We start from the raw sequence: 16,916 nt of genomic DNA, 5'->3' as shown, positions 1-16,916 counted from the left end.
AATAACAAAAGGTATCAATTAAACAAAAAAAAGGTAAAAGTTTGTTTGATAAAATATTTAGAGTTCATAATAAAATATTAAAACAAATTAATATTTTTTTTTTTTCAATAAGGAATTTATTCCAGTCTCAATAAATTAACGTTCAATTATTTTTAATGATTACTATCTTGATAAATAATTTTTTCGTATGCATTATAGTAACGTTTTTTTTTCATAATATAAATTCATCATATTTTTTTTTTGCTTTGAAGGGTTGTTTCTTTTGTTGTATGTAAAAATATATTTTTGTATTTTTAATGACAATTATACAATTTTTTTTTTTTACCGGTTAAGTTGTCATTGATATTTTGTTTCGATTAATTTTCTATTATATTTCAAAAGAAGTGAATCCAGGGCTCTCAGTTGCCCCATGAATCCCTGTTAACTTCAAATTGGTTGAAGCTTTTTAGTTTAAAATTGAGACGAGTTTTTGGAGGAATATGTGATATAATTTTGTAGAATAAAATCCAACAAACCCTTCAATAAAATTATCGAAAAAAAAAACTAATAAAACGAGCAATTTTTATAAACTTGTTATATATTTTTTAATGATCATGTTAAATTGGCTAAGCTTGTGTACCAATAAAACAAAATAACGAAATTTATTTATACTCAGTATGATAATTAATACATAAACAAAATTAAACTGATAATTTAATCTGTATAATTATCAAATCGAAACTTTTTTTTTTGTGTCGTATCTTACACATTAATAATTTGCTAAGAAAAAAAAAAGTATCACTTGTTAATTATTATATTAAAACAATCTCTTATAATTCATTAAAAATTTTGAAACAAAAAAAAAACGTAAAATTTTTCTAATAACATATAGTAATCTTCATAGGTACACAAGTAAATATATAATAATTAATTTTTTAAATTAAAAAGATCAAAATAATTATGAATACGAAATAGATCACAGTTAAAAGATATAAAAAAAATTATTCAACACTTTCAATAACTCAAATTGCAATCCCCTTATTTTTTTTTTGAACAAAAAAATTATAAATTATATAATTAAGTTATTGTTTCTTTTTTGTTGGTGAAATATATAAATTTTTAAAATTTGTCTATGATCTCTTACCACGTTACTTATACTTATGAATAATAATTTTAAATGATTATTTTTTTTTTTTAAATATTTTCAAGATGAAATTACATATGACAAGTAAATATTTTCTTTTTTCTGTATGATTAAATTTTTTTTTTGCTTTCATATTGCACACCAGAGCATAACTTGGTATTTTTTTTTAAAAAATAATTTTTTGTATATCGTATTATTTGAAGACTTATAAAAAATCAATTGGTAGAAATAGAAATTTGTAAATTATTGCAATGTATATTTAATGAAATATTCGAGTATTACTGATTTAAAAAAAAAAAAATAAACCAAGGCAATATATATTTTCGTTTTGTTTTCATCATTTTCGCTATGGTAATTTTTTTTTTTTTTTCTATAATTTTGACTCAAGCTCCTTGATAAATACATGATTAATTATTTTTGTGATATCTGTTTTATGCAGTGTGATTTTATTCTATTGTTACAATAAAATTATTTATAATCGTGTGCGTAAATGTAGTCAATTTGATAAAACAAAAAATATATTTTTTCTTTCTTTTCGTTGAAAAATAGTAGAACTTGATCAACTACTGTCATTCAGTAATACTTGTCACGAAATATATATTCAAATTTGAATTTACAAATAGTCATTGTGTTTTGTTAATTTTTTTTTTTTTTTTTTTTTAATATCTGGCAGTATATATATATATTGGTGTATACAATTCTTTAACATTTTGTCCCTTTTCAAACTCAATTATTGCTATGTTTACTAGAATGCCAAACTTTGATATTTATATTTTTCTTTATCTTTTATCTTTTCTAGTTTAAATATATTATTTTTTTATTTCTTTCATACACATATTGTTGACGGTATTATTTTTATAACGCCTGTATCTTAATGACACTATGAAAAAAAATTCGCACAAGTAATTATCATTCACCAACATTTCAGTATTTATTTAAACTAATTTGAATTAATATATATATACTGATTATGTTTATTCGAAATAGTCGATGATATATACACGTTAAAAAAATATTAACATTTCAGTCCAAAATCATCAACTAAATACGAATAAAAACAAACTAAACTGGCTCAAAACTTTTTTCAATGTTTTTTAAATTTTATATTAATTATTGTTGTCTTGAGCTTAATCCCACTTGTTTACTGAGAGTCAGTAATTTGCTAAATCGACTCGTCCATCCGTCATGGGATTCACTTAGTTGTTTTTCATTTTTTTTCTTTTTTTTTTTATATCACACTATTTTCATAGTTTATTATTTAAAAAAAAAAAAAAAATTACATTTTTTCCACAAACATTTTCATAAACTTTTCGAATGTTAGCCGTATTATTCATCGATTATTATTTACACTTGTAAACTTCATGTTTGACTGGGCAAGGGTAGAAGCCCGTATTTATCACGGGCCAATAATTTTTTCTATTCGCCAAATCTACTACATGCTTTTTTCCATTTACACTGTGTACACCATAGTTCACGATGATCCATACCATATATTTTACGACATTTTTTAGTTTCACCACGTACTTTACGTGGTGATGATGGTATTTTTCCACCTGGTGTTATTGCCTGAAGACCAACATTTTGTTGACACAATTGTCTTGTTGATAATTTCATGTGTTTTGTTGATGCTCCCTGTTTTTTAAAAACAAAAAACAAAAATTGTATTAGTTTAAATTTCATTTAATATACTTTATTAATTGTTAAAAAATTATGTTATATTATTACCGGTGATGTAGAAGATGCACGTCCAAAATTAAATAGACGTTCTTTGCTGTTGTTGTTGTTGATGGTATTATTGGGTAACGTGGTAGGTGTAGTTGGTGACGTTACAATTGGACTATTATCAGTATTTTTACTAACAGGAATTGTTTCTAGACGTAACATTTTTTGATACTCTGGATCTTCATGTGGTGGCCTTGCCATGTCCCGGTGAGACATTGTTGGTGGTGAACTCATGTGATCTATGGAAACTTCTTGATAATAAAATTCTTCCTCATGATCTGACATATCACAATCTTCTCCGTCTTTTTGATCTTGTTTAAATTTTTTCAATCTAAAAATAATTCATTTAAATAAATTATATATTTCATCGTGTATGTTTACAGCTAAATTTTTTTTTTTTTATACTCTTTTCAAGATGACTCGACACAAAGTTAATCAACAATCGATAAAGTAATTTTTTTTTTTTTTTCTTGTAATAAATTTATTTTCAATGTCAAGGAATATTTTTTGCCACTGATTAAAAAATTTTTTTTTTACTTTTATTCAATATACTTTTTAATCATCTGTTGAATAAATTAACCGGTGGAAAAAAAAAAATTACGTCTCACCCCCAATTACTACTTCCCGGTTTGCCAAAGAATTTTTTTTTTTGTAATGGAATTTTTTAGTCATCATTAACAGCTGTATTACTTTGTATAATTATACTTGACTTACCCTAGATGACCTTCTCGTACATGTTGCTCAATCAAAGTGCAAGTTGTTCTAATTTCAAAACATCCAGGCCATGTGCATTGAAATACCATCGTTTTTGCTGTCTGTAACATAAAATTATCATCAAATTAATTTAAAGCTTCTTTTTAAATCCTCATAATATATTTATATTATTTATAAATAAATTTATCACATAAAAAACCTCAATGATAATAAAAATACAATTAGTATTTTAAATGTTTATATCAATTAAAAATAAGATAATTTTCAAAATTATTTGTCAGTTTAAATCTTCTAAAGCTCTAAATTATTTATTTTTTTTTTTGATGCAATCTCTCTTAAAATTTGGCACGATGCCTGAAGGTCGTTGAATTTCATAATGATGGCTATTTCATTAAATTTTTCATGTATTATCAATTATCATAAAAATAATTTATTAATTTAAAAAAAAAAATACTATAAAAATAAATAAATTAATATTTTCAAATATTTATAAATATTATATAAAAAATATAATAATAATAATTAAATAAATAACAACTTTCCACTTTAGAAATTGTTTTAATTTTGTTTTTTAAAAATAAGATTTTCTGATAAATCTGAATTTACGTTTTGAATATAAATAAAAATAAAAAAATTTCTTGCAATACATGCGATAGTCTTTATAAAAGATGTAGTTTGAGTGAGAAAGAAAAAAATTCAACTTGTCGAGAGAGTAACGCTAGGGGAACCAAAACAAACCGGTGTGTACGACAAGCTTGTGTATTATTATGATCCCATATGTGGGTATGGTGTGTGAGGGCGGACGTTGACCCTGCCTATGGGCTAATCGTGTACATCTACTACTTCCATCTGGTGGTCAGTTGAGCTCAACTCACACAGGGTAGAATGCAATATAAATATTTGTCTTTATTATATATCAAAAATAAATCAGCCTAAATTAATTCATAAACATAATTTTATAAATATATTTTTTTTATTCTCAAAATTATTAAATTAATTTTATTTATTTTAAAAAAATGCATTAAATCTACTGTGCAATTTTTAGATATTTAAAATTCAATATAAACAATTTATATTATTTTTTTTTTTATAAAATAATAATAATAATTGTTAAAAAATAAAAAGGATAAATTTTTAGCTGAATAAATATTTTTTTTTATATTTTTATATTAATTATAAATGATATTAAAAAATATTTAGTATAAAAAATTGATTTTAGCATGTAAATTAATGGCATGTTCATTGTACCTAACAATTTTTTTTTGCTGAAAACTACCTCAACATGGATCGCATGCGCTTTATTCGTTTCTTTATTCAAAGATACTTTGTTAGTCCATACTGTTTATATGTATCTATAGCTTGATATTCATGTATACAACTGTCATCGTTGAATATACCTGATGAAAAACCACATAAAACCTTGGAATATATGACAGATTGCTTTACATTTCATTGATTTAATCAAAAATAATATTTAAATTTTTTAAATTTCAATTTGTTTATTATTTTTTTTACTATATTGTTTTTATTTTGTATTTGTAGTAAAATTGTAAATATACTATGCACTCAATTTATGCATTTAGTTGTAGTTAATAAATTATGAAATGCATTTTTTTATATAATAAAATGTGCAGGTGGTATTTATTAAATAAACAATTATTTTTTCTTCACGTTGCATTTTTTTTTTTTTTTGACTGTGAATAAAAATTTATAATACATCAATAGACATTCTATTTGTATATATATATAAAGGCACATTTTAGCTACAGGATGCATGTGAAAAGAAGATTTCTCTATCATAGCTTTACTCTTAAGAACAAAGCCATGGTGATGCGCGCGCATAAATTCTATTGCGTAGTTTCTCGTTGAGCAAGTAAAAGCAATTTGATGGTGAGTGTTGGGTGTGCTGTATGAAATGTATCTACTGTAAAAAAAAATTAATTTTTTATATATTTTGATTTAGATTCTACATAATTTTGATAAATTTTTAAATATATAATTGTAGCTAAGGGAAAAAACATAAAGAGTATTTTTGAAAAAATAAAAAAATTGTTTCGTTTGATTTCGAAACAATTTAAAGATGCTTATGGCTTTGATGCTTTGATTATATATAATTTTAAATGATTACAAATAATTTTGAATGATTATAATGTTGAGATTTTGAGTTGATTCTCATCGAAATGATTTTATATATTAAAAAATTTATTTTATTATATTGCATTTCATTGTTTGAGGACATTTTCATTTGGAAAATCATTTTATGTTGATATAACTATGACATAAAGGTTGTTACCCTTTAATAGTAGAATCTAAAATATTAAAAAACATAAGTTGCCAATAGGATGCGACTGAAGCTTCCAGCTGCAACCGGCAAGTGGATAGAGTTGATAAAATGAAAGTGTTGCTTCTCTGGGAGAGAACTGCTTGCTACTGAGTGTCTCACTATAGTAAAATTACTTTCCATCGATTTTTTCAAAATAACATTTATATTAATAAAAACAAAAAATCTAAACTCTACTCTCTTTTTATTATTGATACTAAATTTTATATATTTTATTTTCAATTTAAATAAAAACAAAAAGTTTTTATGATTTCGAAAAATGTTAAATTGAGTTGTTTTTCCTCAAGTTGGGCTGTCAAAAAGTTTTGTTGCATAAAAAAAAGCCTATTGTCTATTGATCTAGACCCTGATTTTAATTTCCCAATTTGATATAAATTTTAGAAACAAAAATATTATGAAATACAAAATTGGGCGCACAACCGGCGATGCGTTCTGATAAATTTCAAAAAATAAATAATTCATTGGTCCAAAACTTGACGTTAACAATAATTTTTAGATTTTATATATTTCCAACTATTATAGTATTTATTTTCAATTGTTAAAAGACCCCCAATAATGATTTATAAATAATGAGAAAAACCGGTAAACCATGAAAAATCAAAATATTTCGTTTTTTTTTTTTTTTTTTTTTTTGTCAAGATCAAGTCTCAAATTGAATTAATTTTTTCCTTCACAATAATTTGTCAAAGAAATATTATTTCTTGCACAGAACGTGACGTCAAACCAATAGCGTGGCGTCCAATGTCACGTGACCACATTTGAATTTATTTTTTTGAATTCGAAGCTATATGAAGCAAAAAAAAAAAAATGTTTTTTTTTTTTGGCTAGAGTTATTTGTATTCTAGTAATTTTTGTAATTTCTAATTTGTACTTTTTTCTATTGTTTATACAAAAAACATAAACAATAGTAAATTTAAAAAAATTTCTCAAGGAAATAGAGTATTTTTCTTGGATTAATTCGATATAAATATGACGCTCTTGTTATATACTTGATAATAATTCGAGAGAAAGTCACCTGTATAGATATGTTTACCCACTCGTTATTTTTTACAGTGTTGAAATATTTCTTGCGTAACGTTGCTGACCATACTCGCGTTTATTGCAACGTATACTTTCGGGATATAATAAAAGCTTTAATTTACAAACATTATAAATGCACGTCTACTTAAATTCACCATTAACATACGGTTCATTGCATATGACATTTATAAGTTGTTTAAAAAGAAAAAATAATTTAATAACATATTTCTTTATCAATATATATTTTTTCTAACATAAATAATAACATGAAAATTTTTAAAAGTCATTATTATTTAAATTTAAAGATTAAAGGTCATTTATTTAATAATTTTAATTTAAAAATTGGAAAAATTTTCGTAGCAATCATCAATTAAAAATTCGAAACCATAATCATATTTTTTCTGGGCCAATTATTGTCTATGTATTCATTTGACATTAAGCCATTTAAAAATATTTATAATTTTGCTGTCATTTGTCATTTAATTATTTTCAAGAATTTTCCATTTTAACCTCGAAAAATATATTTATCATTTTCCGCATTGTATAAAAAACCAGAAACTTTCATCATTGACAATCAGAAAAATTAAACATACATATTGAGCTTGTAGAATATATATTTACAATAATTGATGTCTTACAGCTCCGATTGGTTATGCCATTTTGAGCCGGTAATAGTGTATATTTAAATGTAGTTTAGAAAAAAAATAATTAATAATACTATCTAATAGTAACAATGCCGGATGCTTGTTCCGGCACAAAACGGCAACCAAGCTCATTGGCACTTCTATGTGTGTATATAAATATAAGCACACTTTAGAAACGCAATTGGTGGGGCATGCTCAACCTTCATTACGGAAAGCAATACTTTTTTTACGTGGTTAAACTATAGTTTTTTTTTTTTTTTTTTATCCTTGGTGCAACGATATATATCTATCCCTACTTTTAACTATTCACTCAATAGTTGTTGAGGATATATTCTATTGGTATTTGGTATTAAAGAATTTTTAGAAAATTCGAAAAATACATCTTCACTTGATTATTAATTTTTGCATATATTCCACCTATTTTACCTCAAAGTAATTTATACTATTTATCCACACATGCTCTATAATATTCAAGCTTCCTGGCTATGCATTTTGTTAACTATGGTCAATGACCCATCGATAGTTATCAAGTTATTCGAGTTTCAGAAAATTAAAAAAAAAACAAACAAAATTGTATTATAGGATCATAGTTCATAGCTTGAATAAAAAAAAATATTTCTATTTACAAATAAAGTATATAATCTTGTAGATATTTTATAAAAAAAAAAAAACGATATTTGTTTTGATAAATATTGTTATTACAATCTATACGGATAAATAAATAACCGAGAATTTAAATTTTTGTTGTATTTGGCTTCTATGCTTAAAGTTGTCAAATGAATTTATAAAACATAAATAGTCGAGCGTTTTAAATGACATTAAACTATTTTATGAATACTTATGTCATCTATTTATTATAATTATATGACAAATGCTCGTGCAGTATGCGTGAGTGTGAGTAATTTAATCAAGTGCATATTTGATCTATAAATGTGTATATTAATTGTTCTAAAATTACATCAACATAAAAATTTATGTTTTATATTATAACAAAGAAGATAATGACGTCAGCTATCGTCATCATATATTGAATTAAAAAAAAAGGAAAATTATTGACATAAATGAAGTATGTTGAAAGCATTTTGTGTTGATTTTTAAATCAATAATTTCAAAATGAAATTTTTTGAATATCAAATTTATCAAAGGTTTGATAAAAAAGCTACTAAAATTTAATATAGAAAATTAATTTTAATCAGATTGAAGGATACAATTTGTCTGTATAACAAAACTGCATAGATGAAAAAATAAAAAATAAAAAAAAAATGCCAAGTACATATATGTGATCACAAGCTAATGCTCCACGTGCCACACTATGCAGCCAGGGACACGGTGACCTTATACTCCCACTTCTTGAGTGTGTCCCCGCACCGCCTTGCATCAACTATAGTTTTATATCTATAATATTATACCGCCAACCACTGCAAGCAGCCTCATTGCAAGACGACACGTGCAATTTCTGACGTCATATAACTACACTATTACAATTATTATATATGCAAGTTATCTTTATTTTAAAATTTTCAAATTTTACTATCGTAAACATGTAGCGTAAATGTTTTTAAGATATATATTTTAATAGTCAATTTTTATTTTGACTATAGATGATTATTCCATCTAATAAAACGAGCTTTTAAAATTGAAAAGATAATTTATAAAAAAAAAATATAAAATTACCTGCAAGTTTAAGAGATGAAAAAATAATTTGAAAAAGTTTTCCTTACCTTTTTTTTTTTTGGATGCATGTCTTCCAAATAATCAAGTACAATGCCTTCATCAAGAGCACCAGTAGATCCAGGTGTACTGTTTGTTGATGAAAAAGCACTTATGTAAGTTGAATTTGTCAATGATGGAACATTAACTCCACTGCTACTAGGAATTGGCCAGTTTGTAACGCAAGCTGGTAAAACACCCTCTTCACTTAGAGGTGGTGATGGTGTACCACTACGCCATGATGCTCCACTGCTACTACTACTACTGTTGGAAGTACCACTTGTACCTGGTGATCCAACAACAATATTGCCATTGTTGTTACTTCTATCTGCTCTTCCGTCCCATGAACCTTTACAAATCACATAAATTATTAATTTTTTTTAAATTCTAATAAATTTTTTCAGTCAATCTTTAAATGCCAAAATAAAAAACGATAATAGCTAAGACGTTAGTGCATCAGACATTTGATCTGAAGGTTGCTGGTTCGAGTCACGGTTTAAAACAAATATCACGTGAATTTCCTTATTAAAAATAGCCAAATTATTATCGTGTGTAATCAGATTATATAATATATTATGTACATTATTATATAATTAACTGTAAATTCTAAATTATACACCTATATATTTTGTAGACTGTTTAAAAAAAAACAACAAAAAAAAAAATCTCAAAATGTTCAAATCATTCTGTTATGTACATCGAGTTAAATGTTAAAATATTTTACTATTCATTTGCAACTCCAAGGTTTATTTATTATCCATAACAAGTTTTTATTATGTAAATATAAATATATATTCATAAAAATCATTTCTAATTTATAATCATGAATAGCAATAATGAATTGATTTTAAAAAAAAAAAATTTATCACATTAAATATTATAAATTTTATATTACAATAAAAAAATTTCATGGTTTATAAAACGCAATGATTCGATACGATATATGGTTCGAAAAAAATTTGGATAAATTGTGTTGCAGCAAAAACTGTCTGATCAAAATTCGAATATAAATATTTTATTTTAATCTCAATTATTTTTAGACTTGATTGATATATTTGGGTAAATTTTTTCGATAGAAATTTTATGAAATATAAATATTTTTGGTAAAAATTTTTTGCAAAAAAATGAAGTTGAAGATACTTACCATAATTGTGCTGACAGTGAAGTGGCAAGGGATGATTTGGACTGTGGGGTGAACACGATAACGACATCAAAACAAGAGCAGCTGTACACTCGTCCATACAATCACCATGTTCGTTGCTGCGACAACCTTCACGACCACACCCAAAGCTCAATTTAATATTATTAATACCATTGCCATTTGTGTTATTAATGCTATTTTCAATCCAGCCACCATTGAATGAACGTTCCGAATCATTACTCGAGCTTGGACGTCTTTTTCTTGAACTGCAAAATCAATTAAAATATATCTTTGATAAGTTTTTGAAAACAAAATTATAATATATTGTACAGAAATAACAGTATATTTTTAAAATTCCGACATTTATTATCAAAGAGATATGAAATTTATGGTCTTACCACATTTTAAGTTGTAAACCACACAGTGATGGTTTAACAAGCATAGATAAAAATTGAAAATAATTATTTTGCTAAATATATCTGACTGCTGATTTGATTGATGATTATATAAAAAAAAAAAATTCATTAAGACAAATTAAATTTAATTAATCACTCAATAGAACATCTTGTCAATTGATAAGATTATAATTATTTATTTTATATTAATTTTTTTGATAATTTTTAACTCAATTTAGTATAAATTAAATAAAATTTGTCATTTAATTTTTTGCTGTATTTTATGTAAATGTAAAAACAAATTTATACTTTTAATTTGTTGTTGTATTTATTGATTATAATTTATTTTAATTTAAATTGAAATTAATAGCAAATAAAATATATCAGATTACAATTAAAATTATGTGTGTAAAGTTAATTTATTATATAGAATAAAATAAAATATAATTTACACACGTTTTAATAAGATTAGTTTTTCAAATATATTTGGTATAAGCTTGATAATAAATTAATGTGTGATGATATATAAAAAATATTTATGGATTTTCTTCAACTAGGTTACAAGCACATTTTTATGGGAGTAGAACAGGAACCAAACCTAGAATATATATATAGGGCAATAGATTATAAATGTAGGTCGACCTGTATCGACTAACCCGATTCTGGTATCTAGCAGCCCCTAGTTCACGTGTCATTGTGTGACCTCATTCAGTGACCCAGATTCTTATCAGAGCTTTAAAAAGTCACGGTGAATTTGGCAGTCTGAGCATGTTGATTGTAATATATATATTTTCAAGTCATCCCTTTGATAGAATGACTAAATGAAATAACTTAAATCAACCCTCTTATTTAAAAAAAAACGTATTGTAAATTTAATTCTGAATCATATTGTTGATTGCAGTTGAATTAAAAATACTTTTGCACATCATGAAAAATACAGGATAAATTTTAAAATAATTATGATTGAGGATAGTATCGATAGAATATATATAACATTTACCCGGGAACATGTGGAACATCAATTGAATGAGAAGAAGCACGCTTACGATCTCCTGCCATGTCTGCAAGTCTTGCAAAATCTGTATCCTGGTCAGCAAGCCGTGCACTTTTACGTGACTCAAGAAGTCGTACTTCGTCTATTCGCTTTGTAAGAGTCATTGGATTCTGAAAAAAAGATGAAATCATTTTTTTTTTTTAAAAAAACCATTCAAAGTTCAGTCAGTTTTTACTGCTCGAAATTATATATATATTGGATTTTAGCAGAACCGTTAATTAAATTGATCAAATAATTTTTTTTTAGTACTATTAAAATACTTTTTTACGACGAGAAGTTAGATTCAAATCGACAGAGACTGTGTCTTGTCAATTTTTCACAATATTGCGGTAAAAATATATCCGTTTTTTTTTTTAGAATTAAATAAATTTTAGTACAGTGAAAAATTTATATATAACCTTTTGAAAAATTCTTAACTTTAAAAAAAAACAAATCAATTTTAAAAAATTGAAAAATACATTTGTTATTTGAATAATCAACTGTAAAAAATTTCATGAATTTTTCATTTTCATTATAGACAGCTTAGCATTCTAATCTTTGAGAAATGCCTTAATATTTTATTTCCATTTGAATTGAAATCTAAGCTTAAGTTTTCCAAACCGGTTTTATTTACCATTTGAAAAAAAAAAAATAGAAATAAAAAATAAAATATTAAGGTGCTACAATAATAACTGAACCTGCCCATGAAAAATTCTCGTATCCGAAGAGAAAATAATAATTATTTCAATAGAAAAAATTTAAAATAAAATTCAAATATAACAGTAAAGTATAAAAAAAATAAATTTCAATGTCAATTTTAAAAATTCGATATAAAAAATAAGAGTGACTCGTTATCGACTCACTGTCGACTCGCTTGGTGAAGCCAATTTTTACACGTGATTTCGTTACACTTTCAAAAGAAATGCTAAATCAGATAAAGGTCTAAGCGAAATCTGGAAAAAAAAATAAACGATCGACATTCAAGTATACACAAAAAAATAACAAAATAAATCCAAAAAAAGTTTTTAAATTTAAATAAAATCATTACATATTTAATGAAATTTTTTTGTTTTTGTTTTTTAATATACAAGTGCATTTCAAAAATCGAGTTCACGAATATTTATATGCGTAAGTATATAGAAAGCATTTTATATATACAATTTATTTATTAATAGAAAGTTTTTTAAAATATATATGTATATTAAGTGCATATATAAAAAAAATATGGAATATATTTAAAGGTTCTTTTGGGATTTCTTAATATATTTTTAAACTAATCAAGATACGATACTTTCGCCGAGCACTTTTCTTTTCATCAAAATAACTTGATGTTCAATATGGCCTGGTTAAAATTTTGATAATTTAAATTATATATTAATGCATAACTAATTAGCCAAAAAATATATCAAATATATTTTATTGTAATACTTAATAAAGCACAACAAAGACATAATTTTTTTTACACTTAATAGACAGTTCAATGCAAGCTTTTCGTCATCAGTGTATAATTTGCACATGCGCAAATGTAAAATAGGACATCTACTTGCGGTCTTATATGCATTGAGAAACGAGGTCATGGCAATAATATTTTCAACTGAGTAAAATGGAGTTTCTTATAAATATATGCAGTCATAGTATATAATATATTCTATGTTCTATATTCTATGAAATAGTTGAGACATCAAAAAATATATATAGTAAAACGGTACATATATATATTTATTTATGTCATATAGAGTGGAGATAGCACGATATTTATTTCCAAAAATAAAAACCAATAATAAAAAAATAAAAATAAAAATAACTATCTGTTTAAATATTTTACTTAGTAAAGTAATGTTCAAAAAAAAAAAAAAAAAAGATTATATCCGGCTTTAATATACAATTTTTTTAATACATAACTTAAAAAATAAAAAAATAAAAAATATATATTTTGATGTATGTATAAGTATGTGGTATTTGTGGTAATAAAAAAAAAAAAAAAAAAAAAAAAAAAATTGAATAATAGGAAATGGTCTTACCTCTTGTCCGTTTGGTGCAAAAACAACTTCAACTTCGTCAAGATGTTCTCTGTGATAAGTGACCTCTGCGTTAATTTCTCTGCCGTTGTATGTTAAATAAACTTTTTGACCGGATACAAGATGTGCACTAGTTACTGAACCAAAACCTGGCCCAATTAAATCACGTTCAGAATATTCAGTATTTGGATTTGGTGTTTTACCTCCAGATACACTATCAAATCTTACTGAATAACGTGTTTGTGGTGTTATACTTAGTCCAGAATCAGTTAATGCTGTTACTGGTGTTTTAACAGCATGTATTACACCGCTATAATATTTACCGTCTTTACTTGGTGCACACACCCTGGTACCAATAATGCTACGTTTAGCCAATCGCTTTCCAGTCGACATTATAAATTAAATTTGAAAAATAAAAAACAAACAAAAAAATATAGGTATATTGCAACAATAAATTCACTTTTTTTTTTATTTATTATTATTACGCTTTTTTTTTTTTTTCAATACCGAATGTTAATTAAAGCTCTGACGTAAATTTTTAACCGTTAATCGAATACGTCATTAAACAGACGTCTCGATATTTACACAATTTTAATTTAAATAATGATAATTTTATTGGAGTAAATTAAAAAAAAAATTTAATTATCATTTTATGATTGAATTGTTCGATTGACATATTTCACATGTACACACAAACACATACACTTTTTTTAAAAAATTTTCAAATCAGTAAAATAAAATTACTATTCACTGAAAAATTATATTAAAACTTCAATTATCATTTGAAGAATTTTATTTGGCTTTTTTTTTATACCGGTTTTTAAATTAAAAAAAAAAATCAAAAATTTTCCAATTTTTTTTTTCTTTCAATATATTATGTTAAATTGAAAAATTAAAAAATTTCTAAAATAAAATAAAATACCGTGGAGGCCAACGATGTCTAGTTGTGAGTATAAATGTATTATTACTGTTATACCAACTTAACGCTGTCACGTCGTTTTTGTTAGCATAATTATTTATATTTTCCGTAAAAAACACGGTATTATCGAGAAAATCTCGTTTCAACTGAATCTCAACCATAATACGTATGAAACAATAAATTTTTAAATTTTTAATATTTAAAAATGAATATTTTAAAAATAAAAAAAAATAAAATGTTTATATAATTTTGCAATAAATTATTATATAAGTTTAATTCACTTGAAATTTTTTTTTTTATTTTTACCTATCACTTTTATGCAACACCACCAAATAACAACAATAAAATAATAATATTAAATAAATAATATTAATTGTTTTTTTTTTTTAAAAATGTTTAATAATTTTTTTTTTTTCAATTAAAATTTTTTTTTATAACTGTTTTCGGTGTTTCGCGGTAATAATGACAGTAGCTAGAAGTTTATGTTGATAACCGAGAGTTGTGTGTTGGTGTTGTGGCAGTGGAAATGAAAGCCAGTGTGAAATAAAGATACAAACTCTACCTCACTGTAACTGACATGTGTCTCACAGCTGAGCGGACCGGGTGGCACTGTAGACGCGTGTAACAACGAAGGCTGTACCGAGCGGGCTTTCACTGCGCGTTCGCCGGCCGGTCGTTTCTTTTGCTTACCACCACATATACTAGTTGTACTGGCTGCCCGGGTAAAACAGCTGATAGATAACAACAAAACCACGTGATTAACGTCCCTGAGCTGTGATTGGTCGTTGATCCTGACCTACTTATTCCTATTCGCTGCAGCTATTCGTCGAGGACGAGACCCCAACCAAAGATCATAACAAAACAAGACCCTCCAATCGCCCCTTCTATGGGTCTTTAACCATTTCGTACTAGCATTCTTCTTTATTTATTTATTTATGTCTATTTCTTTTTATCATTTACTAGTTTTTTTTATTATCTATGTTGTCTTTTGCGCTATAACGTTTTACTCATTTTTAAAAACAAAAAAAAAACAATCATTTTTCCTTTCTATTTTATGACCATCAGGTAGGCCGTGCTTTGAACTCAATTTTTTTTTTATTTAGTTTAAACAATAACATATGATACTACGCACTAAATGGTGCAATAAATGTTTTTTAAAATTTATCTTATTTCCTATTATACATATATTAATTTTATTATTTTTAAAAACAATAATTTTTCAAATGACGTAAATAACATATTTTCTCTTTTCAATATAAAATAATAATATTTAAAAAATTTATTTATACAAACTATAGTTTATTTTTTATATAGAAATATAAATTTGAAGGTTTTTTTTTTTTTTGTTTTAACAATGCAACATATTGTTCTTTGTTTGATGATAAAACCAACGTCATTTTGCCTTAGCCACGTCGGTAATAAAATATTTCAGCGATTTTGTTGCAATATTAAATTTTTTTTTTTTAAACCAGTTTTATTTATTATTATTATTGTGTTATATCAATTGTATTTTTTACTTTCTTTAATTTTCTATTTTTTTAATTTGTTAATTTTGTAATATATAGATATAAACAAATGTGAATGTAATATGATCCAAGTATATGATCCGAAAAATCACGCGTGTTAGTTTGAAATTAAAAAAGAAAAAGAAAATAGAAAAAAAAAAAAAAAAAAAAAAACTGTTGCGGTTCGTTTGGAATCTTTGTGTGTGCCAGAGAAATAAATGTTTGCCGTCAGTGAATGGCAGCCATTTTGGCATCAGCTGAGGGCGTTTGGTGACGACATCAAGCGAGTGGAATATCTTACAAAGTAAAACAACTGCGCAGTCGACCTGCCTTGTGCAGGCTCTGCGATTGCAATATATATATTGAATGCCAGAAATTAACTTGAAACCCCAATTTGTATTAGAGTACATACATCATCATACATACTATAGTAAAATACATTTTACATAATACAAAACAGTCCTAAAAAAAAAAAAATATACTCAACACTACTACGAAATTATTAAAACACTTGTTCATTTTTAAAATACCAAAAATTATATTACAAAATTAATAAGCAGAATTAAAGCAATAATAATAACAATTATTAATAATAACAATAATAATTTTTTATTTATTTATATTTATGATT

General features: G+C 24.9%; 2 protein-coding genes across 2 annotated transcripts in view; one reads left to right on the top strand and one right to left on the bottom strand.

Moving 5' to 3' along the window:
* Positions 1 to 16,916, top strand: part of LOC122858081 (inactivation-no-after-potential D protein) — a 42,688-nt gene that overhangs the window by 1,195 nt on the left and 24,577 nt on the right. The window lies entirely within an intron of this gene.
* On the bottom strand, positions 1,473 to 16,455 carry LOC122858097 (zinc finger protein 395-like). The gene is made up of 7 exons (XM_044160785.1): positions 13,865 to 16,455; positions 11,811 to 11,974; positions 10,419 to 10,681; positions 9,286 to 9,623; positions 3,560 to 3,660; positions 2,849 to 3,176; positions 1,473 to 2,755 (listed from the first exon to the last, which is right to left on the bottom strand). Exons 1-7 carry the CDS (start codon positions 14,252 to 14,254, stop codon positions 2,540 to 2,542), a joined length of 1,800 nt encoding a protein of 599 aa, XP_044016720.1. The 5' UTR covers positions 14,255 to 16,455; the 3' UTR covers positions 1,473 to 2,539.

This window comes from Aphidius gifuensis, linkage group LG5, assembly GCF_014905175.1.
Source record: "Aphidius gifuensis isolate YNYX2018 linkage group LG5, ASM1490517v1, whole genome shotgun sequence".
Classification (NCBI taxonomy): domain Eukaryota; kingdom Metazoa; phylum Arthropoda; class Insecta; order Hymenoptera; family Braconidae; genus Aphidius; species Aphidius gifuensis.
Note: the sequence above shows the minus strand (reverse complement) of the source record. Positions and strands in the feature narration are given on the sequence as shown.